This window comes from Stylophora pistillata, chromosome 7, assembly GCF_964205215.1.
Source record: "Stylophora pistillata chromosome 7, jaStyPist1.2, whole genome shotgun sequence".
Lineage (NCBI taxonomy): Eukaryota > Metazoa > Cnidaria > Anthozoa > Scleractinia > Pocilloporidae > Stylophora > Stylophora pistillata.
Window position 1 is genome coordinate 19,840,331 of NC_142525.1, and position 20,289 is coordinate 19,860,619.

Genomic DNA, 20,289 nt, shown 5'->3' on the forward strand with positions numbered 1-20,289 from the left:
CTTAAAATTAAAAGGGAGCTAAAACTTTAAGAAAATTTAATAATTTAATTTAACGTTTTTAATAAAACAATTATTCCACTCGCGCTTGTTGGATATGAGATGATTATAGCCAACTTGGCGCTACGCGCCTCGTTGGCTATCTATCATCTCATATCCAACGCGCGCTCGTGGAATAATTGTTAAATACACTCACCTCTTAAATTCCATAATGGCGGAAGATGGTCGATCTGCTTAATACCACGAGTCTGCCATAGTCCAAACTCGTTTTACCACAATTGTTAGTTCTCCTATGTTCATAAACGAATGGCAAATGGGCACTGCGTTCCACCAAAAAGAAGAATAAACAAAAAGAAATGAAACCTCTTAACAAACGAAGGAAAGTCATCGCCATGGGAATTAATATTAGAGCGTGACCTTGCACTACTAAAACACTTCAAACTTTCGGTTTCTCACGCTTTGGTCGAAGAAAAACAATCCTTTTCGGTGGAAACGCATACAACGCGGTACACAATGTTTCGACACATTTGCCACTCGTTTATGAGTGTAGGAGAACTAACAATTGTGGTAAAACGAGTTTGGACAATGGCAAACTACATAGGTATTAATCAGATCGACCATCTTCCGCCATTTTGGAATTTAAGAGGTGAGTGTATTATTATATCGTAATTTTGTATCGTTAGGTTGGGTTGTTATCGTTAGCTTCAATTCATGATTTCTGGTGATTTTAAGAGAGGGTCAGTAAGGGGTCAGTGTTTTGTCCCAGCCCGCGTCTTCGACTCGTCGTTTTACGAGTCCGACTCATCACTGCTCAATATCATAACTGAATGTCTCAATATCATAAGTGAATGGCTCAATATCATAACAGAATGTCTCAATATCGTGACTGAATGTCTCAACGTCAAAACAGAATGTCTTAAATTTTGACGGTAATTACACTTCATACTACTTCACCCTATGTTATCTAATGCCGACCCTTCTATAACGGCGACTCGAACTGGAAGTTCGACGAGTCGAACTCGGAAAACAACGACTCGACTAGAAGTAACGGAGTGCGGAAACGACGAAACGCCATAACGAAACGACGAATCCAACATTTTGTCCAGCATTTACCTTCATTCAAATGAGATGATAAGATACGACAAGTTCACCGATTAAGACCTTCACTATGGACTACTTCTTTAAACCGTGCCTAATTTTGAGAGGTGAACTTCTATTCCATTTGTCGCTAAACACTGGCGTATACAAAATCTTTCCTTCAGGGCTTGGCATTACCCTTCTGGTCGTCGTCTACGCATCAAGCACGTCTTTGCTTGACTTCCCTCATAAAATGTATGTGAAATATTTTAAGCCTTTTCATCTCCAAGGGAATGATATAGAGGACGGATAACCTAATTATCAGTCAGCCTGCATTTGCTAGCCTTTTGCGTGAGTGGGGGTGTCGCACGAGGGTATGGGACGACAGTGAACCGGAAGAGAGGGTTCGGCAAGGAAGAGTTTTGAGTAAATATAATTTCACCAACAGTTTACACTTGTATTGGTGCAAACCTCAATAAACAAAGAGTAATAGATTAAAAAATTAGGTAAATTTTTCTTGGAAAGTTTTGAGGAAGTCACAAGTTTAAAAACTCGTGAGGAAAATGGCATGGTTAATTTGATGTAAAAGAAGGTCAGGATTTTGAAAACCAGACAGCCCACCCCTTGATGGTATTCTGGAGAGTACCACTTGGGTATGTCTACTTTCCCAGCTGGGTGCTGCACTCTCCAAAAACTGAGTGCCATCAGAATTACCCAAAAGCTCCTAATGAACTCTATATCCATGCCAAGAGACAAGATTTCATTTTTGATACTTCAAACACAACGAATATATAAAATTCATAGATCTGGCCTGATAAATACAAATACATTTTTGTTGCTGTTCAAATTTTTTTTTTAATCATTGATTTCTCTACCCCTTTATTTTTACAAAATTAAAGGTATGACTCGAAAAATAACTGATTTGACACTTGCACTGTCAAATCAGTTTTTTAATTTAAAAAATCATTTGCCACCATTGAAAGTTCCCAACAAACAACCCTAAAAATAAGACTTGAAGAAATGAAACAAAACCTTAGAAAGTACATCAGACACTCAGCTGTGGGATGATTTCTGGTGATGTCATCTTTCACATCTCATTCTATTAATCAGTAAATAAATAATGGTCATGCAACATAATTCAACACAGGCATTTTACCCTCTTAAATATATTGTTTCAAATAAACTATTTTTGGCCTTTTTCCCTCTACATTGAATGTCCTCAACAAGACCTGAGGAACAGTTCAAAACCTCACAAATTCTACAGCAAAAAAAAAAAAAAAAAAAAAATGCTAACTAGGTCACTAATACATTTAAATTAACAAACTGACTAATTAACAACCAAGAATAATGTAAATGGTCAGGATGAAAGTTAAAATTAACGATTAGTGATTAAATGATTAAGGTCAGTGATTAAAAAAAGCTATTTTTTGTAAGGAGGGGAATATCAGGGGGTTCTGCACACCACAGTACTACAAAAAAAATCAGCAAATACTGCAATAGTGCAAGAAGATTTGAGTTTTGAAACTCAGTATCATGCTGAAACAAACACTCTCTCTCTTATGTCTAGAGCAAATAACAAGGAAATACCAATCAAGAATTTGTTAATGAACTTGTAAAGATTCCATAGATTTATGTCAATCATGCACAGTTTTGTAAATGTACACATCAATTAGTTGGTTGAAAAATGACTCCCAGACTGAGCTGGAAATTCATCACACAAAACAAAATGGTCCACTAATCATTCAAAAATTTGTTCATGTGGACATAAAAAGATCTTACCATCTTTAATCATTATCCACAAATAGAAAAAAAAGATCAAATCACCATTCACACACACAAAAAAATTGCCCAATCATGCTTAAAAAAAAGTTTGATGGACCCTTTACTTATAATATGAATTGAATCCTTCCTATGCATCAATTTAACCATCATTATTTAGTGCCACTGGTTCCCCAGTAATGTCCTCTTAAGAATCTATATGTGAAACATCTTCTAGAGGTTGAGTTTCCATTTCAACATAACGCCGTCGCCAGCACTGTCTCCATCCCACTTGACTGGTGATATAATACACAGCTCGTGCCAAGAAAACAGCTCCAATGATCACAAAATAGCTCCCATAAATCACAAACTGTGAACAAGAACGATTTCAATTCACTTTCCTGTCATTGTTTGCAATAATTACTCAAAGTTTAACTACCAAAGTATAAGCACTTAACAGATGCTTAAATTATTTTCAAGGTTCTCTGTAACCCTTCAGAGACTCTTGTAAATTCTAACTACAAATAACCATAAACGCATGAATACCTGTGTTTTAACTGGAATGTGTAGGCCTCCATCCACCACAACTGCTGTCAAGAGTGTTGAAACCAGAAGTGCAGCAAACATATTTATTCCAAACACCAAGGCAAATCTTGTCATTTCCACATGTTTGGCCACCTGCAGACTTAATAAAGAAATGAAAGATACATCACAATATCCACAGTAAAGCACATCAGAAAATTCATACTTGTCCTTGTGAATTGTATTAGGAAAAATTGTTGCAAAATATAAAAGTGGTCTGTTTCTAAAGAAACTGTGGTGCTACATTGGTGGGGGGATTACTAGATAATTTTGTTTTATCAACTGAGTTCATGATGAAAATTGGCCACTGTCAGAGTGAAATAGGAAGGGCTAATGCTCAAAACATCACTTTTAGAAAGTCTTTACAATTTGGCCAGTTTACAACATCAACTCAGTTGACAAAATCAAATTATTTTGTTGCAAAATATAACTATTTGACCCACTTAAAGAAGAGCTTCATTAATCAAATCAGATGACAAAATACTACAACATTCCTTAAAAAAAGAAAACACTACATATTTGTTCTTACTTCATTTTGACATCATTGCTATCATCTATTTAAGCAACAGAACACATTTTCCAGGTTCTATCATATTGCGACCAAGCCATGTGGGATCGATGCTGGGAGAACGAGAGGTAAGCTTGTAAATCACAAGCCTTTGGCTTGTGATTTATAAGCTTTGCAACTGCCTTTATGACATAACTAGTTAAATGATGGCTCTATAACCTGGTAAAACATCCACTTGGAAACTGAATTGACCAATCTGACAGTGTGTCCTATGTTCATTACTTAGTTCTTATTAACTGAGCGGGAGGTCTATGGGAGAATCTTGACTGAGGTCGCCAGTACAGACTGAACGCATTGAGGTCTGTACCAGCGACCGAGGTCAAGATTCTCCCATACAGACCGACCTAGCTCGATTAATAAGATGTTTATTATATGGCTGTCTTATATGCCAATTTTTTTATATTCTTTGTACATTTTTTTTCTAGACCGGTCTAGATGGGAAAATTTAGACCGCTTTCAATATTGATTTCTACCAATCAAATTCATGAATTCGATAGTACCATGTCCTTGTGAGACACAGCCATATAATAAGTTATTATACAGAATAAACATACTGCAAAACGGAATCTCTTTGATAAAATAACTTTTCCACAGGAATTCATTTTTAGTTCTAATGTTAACTTCATGAAAAAACTTTGCCATATACCAACTATATTCATTAACTTTTGAAAAAAAAATTCAATTACCTTGCTATTGTTATCAGGAAAGTATATGCTGTGCGAAACAGGACGTACATGAGATATGCCAACCAGATGTTGCCGGTCTCTGCACTTAGGAAAAGAAAGAATGCATCAGCTACTGACACCACCCCCAGACACAATTCCCCAAACATGGACCAATTAATTTTCACATGTGCCAATGCTACAGCCACTAATGACCCAGTTAAGTGTGAGATTGCAGTGACTCCACCATTGTAAATTTTGTGGTTGTGGTCGTGAGATGTGTAGATAATCTCCCATAAATTCTGTACGTAATTTTCAACTTGGAATTCCCCACCAGTTGCAAAGGCCCACCAAAGAGACCACCGCAGCAATTCTTTGTCAGAATAGCACAGCTTAAAATCACGAAACATGGCAATCATTGTTCGCTTCCATGAAGATATACAACCGTTATCTTGTTCTTCGATTAGATCATCAGATTCTGTCCTGGTGCTAAAAACGTTCCCAGAAGCTTTGGGTAGCAGGAGTGTTAGTATACAAGAGATTGAAACACTAGCAAGAGAGATGTAATTAAGAACCAGATAGTCAGTCAATTTGAACGTTATTAGAAGCTGGCCAACTACTCCAGACATCATTCTTCCCAACAAGACTGCCGCCCTGGTATAACTGGTCACGATCTTGAAATGATCTCTGTCAACTACCGCATAAATGTAGGAATAGTAAGCTACTTCAGCTCCAGTAGCTACTCCATAGGCGAACTGCATGAATTGCATCGCCAAAACTGTACCGGTCCAAATCAGAAGGATTCTTGTGGCCAAATAGGCCAGCCCCTCGATTATAATAACGGGTTTGTATCTCAACAGATCTGTGACTAAAAACACAACGAACAGAGTTAGAAGGTAGGAGTAGGTCCATACAGGGTAGATTTTCTCCAAATCAGCTTCTGTCAGATTCTTTGCTTTCAAATATGGAGTTAGGAAAGGCTCTGATGGTTTCATTTCTTTAAAAAAGCCATAGGAACAGAGAAGTATAGTAGCTTTGATCCAAAACTCCATCTTTTGGGTGGTGGTAGTATATCAATAATGTTCTGTCTGAGAAAACACCATCGGCACGTGATAACGATTAAAAAAATCAGGAAGTGAGCAAGTACCTGACTAGTGGGGGTGGAGAGGTGAAGTGTCAGAAAAAGGAAATTGAAGCGCCTGGACATATCTTCTGAATCAAGTTACATTAAACCCATTCCAACTTTTTCGTTTTCGACTTTTATTTTCTTGAATACCGACGAGGTTTTTTTTTCTATCAAGAAAAGGTGAACCCTCATTTCAATTTCCCCCTCCCAGCCCTAATTAGAATTAAATCATTCTGAACACAAAGAAAGATGGCGGCTAACTGTACACTGTTTGCAGAAAACCAACACTACTGCGTAAGTATTGATCTGTTTTGTTTCATTTGAAATCAGTAAGGTAAATAATTTCTGTGCTCCATCTATGGTGTCTTACAGAAAGTAATCGCCATTGTCAAGCAGACGGTAGCTTCTTTTTCCCTGGTTGCCAGGTGAGAACTAAACGCAGCTAAACGATAAGGTCGCCTTTTTCTCTTAGTGATCAATATTATGAAATTGTTTAGAAATATTGTAAATAATAGAGTAAAATGGCTCCATATCCTCCTGTTTTCTCTATATGGAAACATACCACATTACCTATGTTCCCTGAATTCGAAGTTTAATTTCAAAAGCATTTCCTCGATCCATCGCACATATTCCTCGATCTATGAAACTCGCCAAGTAAGCAAGTTCGTATTTAAATTAGATATTATGTTGAAACTCGGATATCTTTTAATGTTTGTGTAGGCTAGATTTCCCTTAGCGTATCAGTGTTTAACTGAAATTAATTATTGCCATGACAAGCTAAAACTGATGTTTGGCGCATATTGACGGCCCGGAGTTTAAAAACATTCGATAGAGTTCACGTATGTGAACGTGATGTTTTTGTTTTGAGGATTCGGTCGACCAGCTTATATCCAGATATTACTCGTAATACTGTTCTAACCTTTATTTTGACATTAGCTATCACAATTTAGAAGTTTTCATTCAAAACTTTCGGAGCTTGCACTTATCACGTTAATTTCACATTTAGATCGAATAAGAATTTTTGCGTGCGAATATATGAAATAAATATTTGGTTTTCTAAATTTAATTTAACATCCTTAACCGCTTTCAATATGGCTTCAGACCTCACCACTCTACTACAATGGCTATTCTTGAATTTGTTAACAATGTTTATGAAGGCTTTGAAAATAATGAATGCACCGTTGGAATTTTCTTAGACCTTAAGAAGGCATTCGATACAGTCAACGATCAGATGCTTAACAACAAATTAAACTTTTATGGCATCCGTGGTACTCCTCTAGCCTGGCTCAATAGTTATTTGACTAATGGTCAATGACCATGTGTCTTCCAATAAAACAGTCAAGACTGTGGGGTCCCTCAGGGTTCAGTTCTTGGCCCTCTCCTTTTCCACGTATACATTAATGATATTTTCCACTCCTCTAGTTACCTCTCTTTCATTCTCTTTGCTGACGATACCAATATTTTTTTTCGTCATAAAGACTTGGCTACTCTAGAAAACATTGTTAATCAAGAGCTTTCTCATGTCTTCTCCTGGTTTAATGCAAACAAGCTTACTATCCACCCTGACAAGTCCAAATGTGTTATCTTCCATCCACGGTGTAAACAGATTGATCTCTCCAAAGTTAACATCTATATAAATAACCCTCCTGTAACCCAGGTGGAGAAATGTACATTTCTTGGAATTATCATTCACGAAAATCTCTTATGGAAACATCATATTATTACTGTCTGTGATAAGGTCGCTAAGGTTATAGGAATTTTACGTAAATCAAGATGATATCTACCCTCGCATACCCTAAAAACTTGATATAATTCTCTTTTGCTACGGTACCATAGATTAATTATTGTAATTTGATTTGGGGGCCTACATTTGCCTCCTACTTCGAACCACTTTATATACTACAAAAGGAAGCCATTCATATTATTACATTCTCTCCTCCACTAACACAGAGTAAACCTCTTTTTTCTAAGCTCAATATTCTTTAGCTCCACTTACTCTACAAATTCCATGTATCCTGTTTTGTTTTCTCATATTTCAGTCGCCTTGCAATTAATTGTGCCTGCCACACTTTCTTCGCTTTTACATTTCAATCGTGAGTTTCATGATTATTCAACTCGCTCTTGTTTTAACTTACACAAATTCTCGCATAGGTATCAATTTACTATTTGTTCCCGAGCCCCAATTATTTGGAATGATATCCCTCTGACTTTCCGTAACAGCCTTACCACTAGTAACTTCAAAAAGAAGCTTAAATTGTACTTCTTGAACCTGAATTGAATTTTTAGCTACCAAATTGAATATGATACTGAACCTCTGATATACCCGGACTATTGTTTACTACTTAGATTAATCTACTGCTCTTTGTAAATTTGTGAACATTATACTGAACTTCTAATATTGTAATATCTAATATTCAAATATTCAATTATTGTTTATTACCTAGATTTGATTACATTAGATTAGATTAGATTAGAATACCGTAGATTAGTCTATTGTTCTTTGAAAAATTAGTCTTTGTCTCTGACCATAAGCCATTTAAGCCTCTGGCTTTGGCCAATCTTAGAAATTCACTTGTATGACACAAACAATAATAATAAATAAATAAATTTCATGAATATAATAGGCTGTTGAAGTATGACTGCATTTCATGATGTAAAATGTAGTGATCTATTATCAATTACAATTACATTTTGCAGCCTCTTCATAATATTTGTCATATGGCTTTTCAGAAAGTACAAGTATTTTGTGCAGGTACAAGATCCTGATTTCACTTATAACTTATATTGAAAATATATGTTGATGTCAACAATCACATTACTGAGCATCTTTGACTTACAAACTACTCTACTGATCATGAGTAGGAATCTGCACATTACCTAATCTACAACACTTACTACTTTCAACGACTGACTCTGGAAAGGTGGTTTAGAATGGACTCCCCTCAACAGGTGCCAATTACTGTAGGCAACATACAAATGAATTAATTGTGAAATGAACATAACAGAACAACTTAACTTTACTGACGGATTGAAACTGACTAATCATGATTGACTTTTACACTGCTTGAGTCTTACAGCCAATAATATCATGGCTTAACTGACCAATCAGTTTATACAAACCAAACTTACTGCATAATTGACTGACAACAACTATTCACTTGGCTCTGGTGATGACTTCTACTCTGGTTATTGAATTGTCAGTGACCACTACCAACAACAGTTCTCCTCAGGACTACACTCACCTGGACAATCTGATTACACGATCACATAAAAATATTTAATGAGCTATGTTGTGTATAGAGATGAAGACAATGTTTAAGTTATAACCAACTAATCTCTTACTGCCACATGCTACACAAAACATGATGGCCTAGTGCACCTAGTCAGTAATTGAAATGTGGCTCAACACAAAAACTACTTTTACAAAAGTATACATTTCTAAGCACAGAATGTATAAAATGTTAATAACACAAAAGTAATGTGTACTCACCACTCCTTTGAATTGATGGTTTATGCCAACAGAGACTTATCTTGGCTCTTAGTTTTGCTGCTTGTCTTGACAGTATAAGCTATCTACTGGTAAGTATCCTGTATAAAGCTTACTGTAAGTCTAATAGACATACAGAGATATGGTGTAGATGAACAGACAGATAGAAATACCTTTTGCTCATGGTGAGTGGAGCATTTCTCATTTGCATTCAGTTATTTTGTTTTTGAAAAAAAGTAAAGCCAAATACTATAGGTTGAGTAGTATGAAATGTATAATAAATTATAAGACATTGCCTGAGAGTTGTAAACTCTATCTTCTACTGTTGTTACAATATGCACCTTACATCCTTGCACGGTGGTATGTTAATGAATGGTTGATTAAACTGATCTTGAAACAATAGCTTTCATGTTTATTCCAGACAGGTGTTCCTCCAGATGACAACATTTTATGTGACTTCCAGGCCTGGCTTCTTTCTTTTACAAGTATGTAGACTGTTTTAAGTTAAGAGAAAGTACTTGATAGTACTTCAGTTCTCTGACCACGTTATGCTCAATTATAACAATAATAATAATAACAGCAGTTTATTAAACTCTCTTGCAGTAACTTACTGAATTAACGAGTTATGATACAATGAAAACTTAATTAGAATGACTATGTACATTTCTGCATACATTAAGTACAAGTCATATACACTACACGGAACATACATCACATTTGTTAAAAGTACTTAAAAGTTAAAAAGTCTTTGGTGCTCTTCATTCTATAGGTAGTAACATCTCTGTAAAGATACAACTTGTCTGATTTGTGCCTGAGGTTATAGGGACAGGTATTGTCTAAGTGTGTTGGTAGAAGAGGATGGAGAGGGTGGTTTAAGTCCTTCATTTTGCACATATACTCTTTACATATCTTATCTCTTCTATATGCAAGGGTCTCCACCCGTGCTAACGTGAGGGCTTCTGAGTAACTATCGGCACATGGGAAAATTATCTTGAGCACCCTTTTCTGTATGGATTCAATTTTGTCAGACAGATAACCTGGAATGGATTGCCATACTGGTACGGCGTACTCCATAACAGATCTAACAGCGCTTGTATAGACCTTTAACATGCTACCTTGGTCAACGCTGGCTCGACATAGAATACGTAGAGAGTAGAGCTTCTTGCAAGCTTTTTTATATATGTAGTTAACATGACTATTCCACCTAAGGTTGCTATCGATGAATACTCCTAGAATCTTGTAAGTCGATACGCATTCTATAGTGTTATTACTAATGGTCTGAGAGTAAAAGTATTAATTAGGATACGACGTAAAGTTAATTAACATCTCTTTACATTTAGTAGGGTTTAGTCTCATGTTATGGTCCATGGAGAATTCATGAATGTTAGAAACGATCGTATTGAGCAGACTGATAGAGTTCCTGGGTATTATTTCTATGGCAGACGTGTCATCCACAAACTTGACACTCAGGTGCCAATCAGCTAAAAGATTGTTTGTCATTATTGTGAAAAGTATCACTCCCAATTTAGTTCCCTGCGGCACACCTCCCTTGAGGAATTTCCATTCTGATAGTAATGTACCTATTGTTACAGCTTGCTGTCTGTTGGTTAGGAACACTGCGATCCAACTGATTAGCGTTGGGTCAACCTCTAGTTTTTGCAACTCAGTCATTAAGATGTTGTGGTCAATTAGATCAAAGCCTTTCGAGAAGTCAGCGAAGAAGACGCGAGCTCCTATATCAGTACAATCTATTGCATCGTAAATGGCTTGTAACATGAATAGAAGAGCATCTGTTGTCGAGTGGCCTCTACGCGCAAACTGTCGCGGGACGATTTTTCCATGTAACTGTGGCAGCAGTTTATTGCATGTGAATCCCTCCATGACTTTTGCCAGAGTACACGTGAGCGATATCAGGCGGAGATCGCTCTTTATTTCTCTTGGTGGGTTTACCTTTGGGATTGGGGTGACGATGGAAGATTTTAGAAGTGATGGGATGTATCCCTCCTTAAGAGACTGGTTATAGATGTTTCGAATGACAGGGGCTGGTTCGTGTGCAAAGTCCTTAAGCAGTTTATTTGGGATGTTGTCGGGTCCTACAGCTTTTGCCACATTAAGCAACGACAGGGATCGAAACACTTCCTCATTGGAGACAAAAAGTTCCTCTGGTACCAGGCTTGGGGGATAATCACGGGTCAAAGGTGTAAAATGGTCTGTGAGACTTAAAAAAAAGTCATTAATCTTATCTGCAAGTAATTTGGTATTCATGGTATTCCCAAGAAACTGATGATACCACTCCTGCTGAATGTCTTGGCCTGTGAGTGACTTTATTTGCCTCCACCACTTACTGGGATTAGTGGATTCCACTTGAGCAACTTTATCATGATAGTAATGATGTTTAGCTTTTTTGACCTCGCCCTGTACCTTGTTCCTCCAAAATTTGTAATTCTCAGAGTCCTTTCCATGTCTGAGAAATGCAGATTGTCAGGGACAGTCAGTTGGATGTTTCTTAACTATTTTTGTGGGAGGAAGGAATCAATAGCAGAAGGAAGTTCCATCATTAACAGCCTGAACTTGTCTTCACAAGACTCAGTATTAAGAACTGAGTGCTAGTCCTTCTTGGTCATCCAGTGACCGAGCGCATGCCATGCACTGTTGCGCATATCACGTCACTCTATTTTCTTGATGATCGGTTTGTGTTTGGATGTAATCATTGGTCTGGCCAAGATGGTATGTTGATCAGATGATGCGATTTTGGGCAATTGGGATACACTGAACAACTTTGGTCTATTTGTAAAAAACCAATCCAGTGTGCCTGAGTCTCTAGTTTTGAAATTTACAAGCTGCTTAAGATGGTTGGCTTGAGATATACGGTATCTTTTGACTTTAATCCTGTCGTGTGAAGATTAAAGTCGCCAGTAATTAAAACCAGGGCATTTGGCTGGTCAGATAATAGCATGTCGAGATTTCTTTGAATATGTTGCCACCAGATCACATTCTCAGGTTCATGGTTACTTGTGGAGTGGTAAATCACACCTAACACAATTGATGTAATTTGCCTTGGTAGACTATGTTGCCTCATTGATATCCAAATTGATTCGACTTCCTCTTGTTGACAAGATTCTAAGAGTTTCCATGGCACTTTGTGATCTAAATAAATACACACTCCTCCTCCTGTAGTTATTGGATCCTTGCAAAATAGATTGTAACCAGGGATAACGACACAAGAATCTGGCACATTAGGTGACAGCCAAGTTTCAGTAATGCAAATAGCGCCTACAGAGTTGAGCTCTGCGATTTGTTGAATCTCATCCACCTTGTTCGTTAAGGCTCTCACATTAGTTGACAGGATGACAGGTATATCATAAGATTTCTGATGTTTGACCTTCTTTAAGACGCTATAATTCACTGCTCTCGTTGGCTTATCAAATTAGCAGATGGCTGTACTGCTTGTTCGGGGTTGTTTACCACGTTAACTACAAGTTATCCTACTTGGAATTGGTCTTTGACTGGCATTAGGCTTCTCTGCTCGGGAACGCGCAGCACCTCGGTATCTTAGAAGTCCGTTTGCCTTAAGTTTCCCAAGACAAGTCCTGAATTCCTGGTCATGATACTTTTGGAAACGAAGGGCAAGTAATTCCTGTCGGCTATAAACCCTACCAGCCGCAGATGATGACAAATGAGGGCTATCTTCGTTGTTAGGTCTCTGTGGCTGTAAATTGACCAAGTTACTGGAGTCAGTCTGAGTCCTTGGAGTTCCTGGGTTGGCATGAACATCCATATATTCTGTAAGATCTTTAAATGGGAGAAAGACGCAAATAGAGCCACACTTTCTCCATTCTACAACTGGTCTCTTCGGGGTGTTCAATAGGTTTTTGTTCAACCAAGTTGGATCAGCGTGCTCAGAAGGGACTTTCACTTGAAATAAATGACTATTCGTCGAGTTTAAATCCTTATCTCCCGATTTAACGCATACCGAAGGCAGAAATATCAATAGAAGTAGTAGAAAGTAAAGTAGAATTGTAGAACTACTAGAAAGCTTAGCGGCCATGTTGCCATGCATACATATAACATTTAACATTTCATCAACAAGTGAAGGCAACCACTTTTGCCATCACTTGAGCTTAAGCTCTAATATTTTTATATCAGGTTGCCATCTGATAGCTTTTTGTTTTGTGCAAACTTCATAAAACAGGCCAGCTACACCCCCATGTATGTGGCAACTAAAACCAGGTGATGATTGCTCAAAAGACCCAAAAACCTCTTGGGTCTGAAAATTGTCCCATAAAGCACTTGAAAAAACACACAAATTTAAGGCCTGGTTATTTTTCCCCGTGAACTTTTCAAGAACTCCCTGCCTCATCATTTGACTTGATCTGAAATAAAATGGTATAGTCATCAGGACAGTGTTCTGAATCAAACTTTTCATCCAAGATGCTACAAGGTGAGAACATTGATACTGAATATAAAGCAAAACAATGTTTTGAAAAATGATGATGATTTCTTCAGCTAATTCTATGTCAGTGGCTTAATTTATTCAAGGACAAACAAAATGAGACTCAGGGTGCCAATTTCTTCTAAGCTCAGAGGTGGAGTTAAACATTTTAAAGTATTCTAGAATATGTTTTATAGCTGGTGTTTAAACCAGAAAAAACCCTGAAATATTTGGGTGAGAATACGAGGTGTTTCAGGAATTTTGGGAAACACTCTCTGGAACCTGAGAAAATCACCTGTAATATGGCCCTGAAAAGTTTTGACCAGAGAAGCTTTTGGGTCTTTTGAAAAATGCATGCCTGGAGTTTTCAATTTTTCCTGTAATGTAATACATATTTTCTTACCCCATTTTTGCTGTAACTAGATTTTACATCTCTCTGGATAGTTTTCTTTTTGTATACATTATTGATCAGTCATTACCATCTTACTGATCAATAAGGAAGTCATGCAAGGAACTTGAAATCATAATGGTCTGTATTTTGTAGGTTTCTCTGTTCTTTTGTGGGTTTGCTGCATCACCTTTAACTTATACTGGAATGCCATAAAAGGAGTCAGAACAGATAATTTTGAAAAGTTAGTCAAATTTTTGTTTTGCTAGCTTGAACAGATTTTTTTTCAGTAGTTAACGGCAAGTCTCTTACAAGTGTGAAGATTGTTTTGATTCAACAACTTCATTGTGTAATGAACAATCAAACTAAATTGCAAGACGTGAGCAAATCTCAAATCTACATGTATAACCAAATTACCCTTGCAGTGTGCTATTTATTTTTCTTTTCACCTATTGGCTTTTTCCAAGGAATACAATAACATTCCTTATTTATCATTGGTTACCCATTCTTTTGAGTGAGTAATGCTGCTTAGTAACATTTAATCCAGATTCATACTGTGATGCAAATGCAAATGCAAATGCAAAAGCAAACAAGTTGACTTGTCCAACATAAATGCAAGGAAAATGAGATACGCAAACACGGTAGAGGTATTTTTCCAAGATGACTGATGACAATAGTTTTTTTGTTGCAGAGTTTGCTGCAATATGTTATCATTTGTTTTTGCTTACAGAGCTCTGAGGAGAAAATTTACTGATTGGTTCAAGAATCATTGTATTACTGCATCAGTGTATTTGTTGTATATGTTTACATTCTTTTGTAACTCTTTGATTTTGTCTTTCAATTCTGGGAAACTTTTGTAGAAAAGAACAGGAAATTTCTTCACACTCTGCACAAGTTTTTCTTCTGAAATAGCAGAAGATGTCAATGCCATCTTGTTCTGAACTGTGCTGTGCTGTGCTGGCTGGAACAGATGGAACCTGTGCTTTTCACTTGCATGTGGTTCACATGGGTTGGAAGCAAACCCAGATGAAAATGCAAGCACAAGAAAATGAAGATTTTTTTATTCCTTGGGTTGGCACTTGGGTTTGCATTTGCATTTACATTTGTGTTAGAGTAATTCATATGTGTGTTTCCTTGCATTTGCACCTGTATTTGTATTTACATTTGGATCACTCATGTGAACCAGGCTTTATGCCTCTCAAGTAAGCAGTAGTTTCCTGTACACATACAACTTTTTCAAGAGCTTCTGGTGGGTGTATACAAAAAACATTTATATCTCGTACTCTGATATATGCATTACTTAGATGAACAAACACATGATACACATATTTCTGCAGATATTATCACCTTGTCTCTTGGGGAATCCCCTTTGTAGTGGCCTGCTTACCTCTGATCAATGACCATTATGGACCTGCAGGAGCCTGGTGGTGAGAATTTACTTTGAAGGTTTTGCAAATTAATAATAAAATGAATTGACAAGAAAGAAAGTTTCTGTCCTATGTTATCATTGTTACTCTAAGGCACTAGTGTGAATTTGGTTCTTATCAGTTGAACTTCAATCAGGTGCATCTTAAGATATACTAATCAATAGCTAAATCTGTTATATTAAGAGGCAACAACAGAATTGGAAAAATAGCCGTACTTATTCTATTGTTTTCCTTCCATTAAATTGTACCTTGATAATTAAATGGAAGGGAATTATGAATAACATAGCTAGTCTTGGAAGAATACAAAAGCTATGCTAAAACACAAAATTAGTAACACAATTTTACAGTGAAGCACTTTTTTTTCAGTTGGATTTCAAAACAAAGTGACAACAGTGTAGCATGGAGATTTGCCACGTAAGTGGATAAGGTTATCCAAGTGTGTGGCCTGTTTGCTCTATTTGATATTTGTTAGCAAGATTTTGTGTCATTATGGGAAGAGATATGGCACATATGTTAAAGTTTGGTCAATAAATGTTTTGTGCTTCTAATCCACAGATATTACATTCCTGTGTATCTCTGTATCATTGGGCTTTTTGTTGTTTATTCTTACATTTTCATAACCATCAGGAGACAGGTCAGTTTAAAAATATGTCATTGATCTTACCAAGGATTGATTGATTAGAACACTGAATCAAGTAAATGGAACTGGAGCTCATTACATGAGATTTGTAGTTAGAGATATAACATCATGTAATCTAGGAAGGGAAAATGGGATTTGTACCCCACCTTTCTTCCTTGATGGCATTGTACATAGCTGTTTTATTGCACATGGCGTTTGTTACAGAAAAATTGTGGTCACCTTTTTGTCACTTTTTAGTGTAACTGTGAATAAATTTGACCTCCTGTGAGAATCTGAACTGCATTTCATCTTGCAGATAAAACGTTGGGAGGGCACATACAGTGCTGAAGCTGACAGAAGTAAAGTAAATATATTGAAACATTTTATTCTAAGAATTTTAAGCATCTTTGCATAGAGGTACACCCATCTTTTGCTTGTCTCCCACCTTTTCCTCATTTGAAGATAGGGCTGAGCCAGTGACAGAAAAAACCAAAGTTACCTGTTTTTACTTAGATTAATATGTTTAATTGTTAGGAACTGATGAAACAGGACATAAGGCCCTTGATGTGGTATCCAGTGGTTTATCTTTTAACCACAATATGTCCTCTCATAGACAGGTTAGTGCAGCTAGTTGTAGTTGCCATTGTTACGGACTATTTAAATATCAATAGGGGTGTCCCTCAGGGGACAGTTTTAGGCCCTATACTATTTTCTATTTTGGTCAACGATATTAAGGCCATTCTACCAAATCAGAATTTGCTTGTGAAATATGCTGATGATTTAACAATAGGTATTCCAATAAAATTGCGGGCTAACAACGGCAATTCAGCAGCTGAGGAGGTCCGATTGATCGTCGCATGGACATCTGCTAAACGTATGCAACTAAACTTCAAGAAAACGTGGGAGATGGTTTTTAGAGGCAAATCTACTAAGGCTTTACTTGCTCCTCTGGCTTCTATAGAGCGTAAACCATGTCTGAAGTTGTTGGGTGTAACTTTTCAATCTGATCCGTGTAACAGGGATTTACATTTTGATAATATTATATCGAAAGCCAGTAGTCGTCTGTACATCTTACGTGTTTGTAAATTCTATGGACTGCCGCTGGATCATCTTCATCTTCTTTTTATCAGTCTTATTCTACCTATATTTACATATAGGTAGAATAAGTAGAAGTATGGGGGTAGCAGCTGTAGAAGTATGGGGCTGCGCGTATTATCATAAGTATCTGAGTCGCATAGACAGGCTGTTCAAGAGAGCTTTTAAGCTTGGTTACTGTAAAGAGCTTTTTTCGATTGAAAATATTATTATTCTAAAAGATAAGAAGTTGTGGGCCAAGATCACTGACAGTGATTTTACAACAGCTTTAGATGACCTTTTGCCACCAGAGCGACCAATGGTTACGCTACGTAAGAGGCACCATAATTATATTCTCCCGCTTGTCAGAACTGAACGTTTCAAGAGGACTTTTGTCAATAGATGTTTGTTCTCTTATTAGTTAGTCAGTTAGTAATTTACTTAGTTAATTAGTTTTATACCTGCTGAGTTCATATCATTGTAACTAAACACATTTGTTGTTTAGAGTGCTTAATAAAGACTTTATTATGTGGTCTTTGTATAACTTGCCATGCAGATAATAAGATATGTGTAGTTTTGCATAGTTCAAGGTTTTTGTTTGTATGAGACACTTTGTGGAACAACTTTGACAAACTAACAGAGAACCAGTGTAACCTAAAAATAACAAAAAGGGAAACTAAGTCCATATACTTTGTTAGGTGAAATAATTTTGTGCTCTCCCCTTAGCTGACATTTTCAACATTTTAAGAAGATTTCTTATTTTCCTGAAAGAAATAACAAATCAACTGTGAAAATTTACTCCTTATAACATGATAAGTGAAAAATTGATTACTTATTGAAAAGTAACTGCTTCCTTCACTTGACAGAGTGCAACATTCTGTAGACTGGGAATAGCTGGCTCAGAAACAAAGAAGTAGGCATTATATCTATGTAATAGCTGTAGGTGTGTTCATTGTTAATGTGTTGCTTGCTTGCAGAATTCAGAATGCCGCTAGCCCTGAACCCAGCTTCACACTGCTACTGCTTCAAGTACTGTCTAGTCCCTTAGTTGGTAAGTGGAATTACATTAGGACATTGAAGAAAGTATGGAAAACTTTTTGAAATCAATCTCTGTAATTCAGTTCTAAAATAACCTTTTAAGCATCCAAGTTCTCAAACAGAGTTTGGGGGAAAGGGTTCTTAAGGGAAGTTTAGTGATGTAGTGATTAATTATTAATTGTTGTCGCGTAAGTACCATTATGATACAGTCAAGATTTTCAACTTAAAAGCTTATTCTGTTTAGGAATGCTAAATGCAATTGTCTTTGGTATGGATAAGGAAACAGTGAGCAGACTGCACTGGGCCCAAATGAAGGTATGACCCTTTAGTTGCAATCTGATATCTGCTAGAGTTCTTTTTCCCCCTCCTCCTAGAGAATAATGCATTGTATCATTGTTTTTGTATTTCAGGTTGCCTTGATGCAACACACAGCAGCTCATAAGCCTCTTGTTAGGGAGTATCCTGTTGGACAAACAAGTGAAGTCAGACCCAATGATGATTCATCCTGGTCCTCGGCTACATCAACAGATTCCCCACATCCTCCCTCTCCCACACCAGTTGCTGCACCACCTCCTCCCTTGGATGAGTAGGTTGCTACCTAATATGAAACAGACTGCTGCCGTGTAATGTAATGTTTTTTTCTAACATGTCCTGCTTTGTCGTAGAAAGTAATTTCGGAAGTCAAGGTAAAATCAGTCGTTAAGATGTCAACAACTTGATGGTCTTGTCGTCCAAAAGGCTTTTCGTCCAAGGCTTTTCGACCAAGTCTTTTCGTCCAACTCTTTTCGTCCTAAAGTCTTTTCGTCTAATTGTTGAGTCTTTTCTCGAAACAAATAAACACTTTTTAGAGGCTATTTTGGTTCCGATAGCTTTAGTCACCATGCAATCCTCGTTTACGAATTCAACGTCGTGAATTACGATAAATACACAGAAGATGCTTATTTGGGGTCATTTCTGGCTTAGTTGGTTATGTCGGACATTTAGTGATGTTATACTTAGTTGTCTTTTACGCCAAACAGACACTTCACACCAAGCCTATTATTGCCATTTCTTCCGCACGAAATAATTAAACGGCAAGTCTTTATTTTTGTCACTATTTAATAAAATATATCGCGTTACAACTTCACTTGACGAAAATACTTGATATTGGACGAATGGACCTAAGGCTTTAGACGAGAAGACTTAGACGAAAAGACTCTTGGACGAAAAGACCAGATACCCTTCCAACAAAGCAAGGAAAACTCTAAATAATTTTGGGAAACGCAAACAAGCTAAGAAGCCCCCCTGCGAAACTCGAACTGTCACTAGTAAATCAAATGTATACCAAAAAAGAAAAAAAAAAACACTAAATAAATGAATAAAAAATAACGTGAGCAAGACGAGGTGTCGGCCAAGAATGCCTTCCCTCGTGATAAGCATCTGTTTTATAGCACTCCATTCTACCCATGCTGCACTTCAACTGCCCCAGTAACCACTGCTCCCATGCCGCAGAAATATTTCATTTCCGGCTAATTCGTATCCACTCAAACGTCGGAAATTTCATTTCTCTCGTTTCTGTTGTCCTGGTTGTTCATTAAGGGAGTAATGTGGTAAACGTTTTAGTGAGAAACCTATTTGGGTTGTCAGTTCATAGGCCCCTTGTTAAATCACTTCACAGTAAACAGCGAGAAATGTAAAAACAAGCTTTATTAAGGTTGTAATAATTATAATATATTGCCACTAGCACAACAGAAATAAAAGGAAAAAAGAAATTCAAGCATACTTTCCTGTTCACTGAACAAACTTTTTCACATTCTCTTTCCCCTGCCTCCCCACCCTCTCCAACCCCTTCTCTTTCACTCCCACATCAACAGTCATCCTCGTGGCATTTTAGTCGACTTGTACTTGAAATAAACCGTAGAGTTAACTTACAATGAGGTAATTGTCAGCAAGAGCGAATATGAAGTCGAGTGAAAGTATTTCTAACGAGGGGTTCCTTTACTGTAATTCCTATTTCTTACTGGTTCTACGCAGTGAGGAAATTTAGTCGATTCCCGCTGACTCAAAGTTGAAGG

General features: G+C 37.0%; 2 protein-coding genes and 1 long non-coding RNA gene across 3 annotated transcripts; 2 read left to right on the forward strand and 1 right to left on the reverse strand.

The window, feature by feature from the left end:
- The first annotated feature begins 183 nt into the window (after window positions 1-183).
- On the forward strand, window positions 184-2,906 carry LOC148726986 (uncharacterized). The gene is made up of 2 exons (XR_015989517.1): window positions 184-643; window positions 1,260-2,906. It is a non-coding gene; the product is annotated as an uncharacterized LOC148726986 (long non-coding RNA).
- Window positions 1,904-5,696, reverse strand: LOC111330860 (thiamine transporter 2). The gene is made up of 3 exons (XM_022935826.2): window positions 4,669-5,696; window positions 3,379-3,517; window positions 1,904-3,202 (listed from the first exon to the last, which is right to left on the reverse strand). The coding sequence occupies exons 1-3, from the start codon at window positions 5,694-5,696 to the stop codon at window positions 3,041-3,043; spliced, it is 1,329 nt and encodes a 442-aa protein (XP_022791561.1). The 3' UTR covers window positions 1,904-3,040.
- A 228-nt stretch (window positions 5,697-5,924) lies between these two features.
- LOC111330861 (cyclic AMP receptor-like protein A) lies at window positions 5,925-19,991 on the forward strand. The gene is made up of 14 exons (XM_022935827.2): window positions 5,925-6,064; window positions 6,143-6,195; window positions 8,468-8,522; window positions 9,293-9,349; window positions 9,679-9,742; window positions 14,234-14,321; window positions 15,415-15,504; window positions 15,871-15,918; window positions 16,060-16,138; window positions 16,440-16,487; window positions 16,658-16,740; window positions 18,175-18,248; window positions 18,480-18,550; window positions 18,646-19,991. Exons 1-14 carry the CDS (start codon window positions 6,020-6,022, stop codon window positions 18,823-18,825), a joined length of 1,035 nt encoding a protein of 344 aa, XP_022791562.2. The 5' UTR covers window positions 5,925-6,019; the 3' UTR covers window positions 18,826-19,991.
- The last annotated feature ends 298 nt before the right edge of the window (window positions 19,992-20,289 follow it).

What these genes read in the sequence shown, in the direction of transcription:
- LOC111330860 (XM_022935826.2), bottom strand. Translation starts at nt 5,696, where the DNA reads ATGGAGTTTTGGATCAAAGCTACTATACTTCTCTGTTCCTATGGCTTT. An exon ending in TTCCTGATAACAATAGCAAG is followed by an intron (nt 3,518 to 4,668) that starts GTAATTGAATTT and finishes TTCTTTATTAAG; the next exon opens with TCTGCAGGTGGCCAAACATG. An exon ending in ACATTCCAGTTAAAACACAG is followed by an intron (nt 3,203 to 3,378) that starts GTATTCATGCGT and finishes TCTTGTTCACAG; the next exon opens with TTTGTGATTTATGGGAGCTA.
- LOC111330861 (XM_022935827.2), top strand. Translation starts at nt 6,020, where the DNA reads ATGGCGGCTAACTGTACACTGTTTGCAGAAAACCAACACTACTGC. An exon ending in GTAGCATGGAGATTTGCCAC is followed by an intron (nt 15,919 to 16,059) that starts GTAAGTGGATAA and finishes TCTAATCCACAG; the next exon opens with ATATTACATTCCTGTGTATC. An exon ending in TGCACTGGGCCCAAATGAAG is followed by an intron (nt 18,551 to 18,645) that starts GTATGACCCTTT and finishes TTTGTATTTCAG; the next exon opens with GTTGCCTTGATGCAACACAC.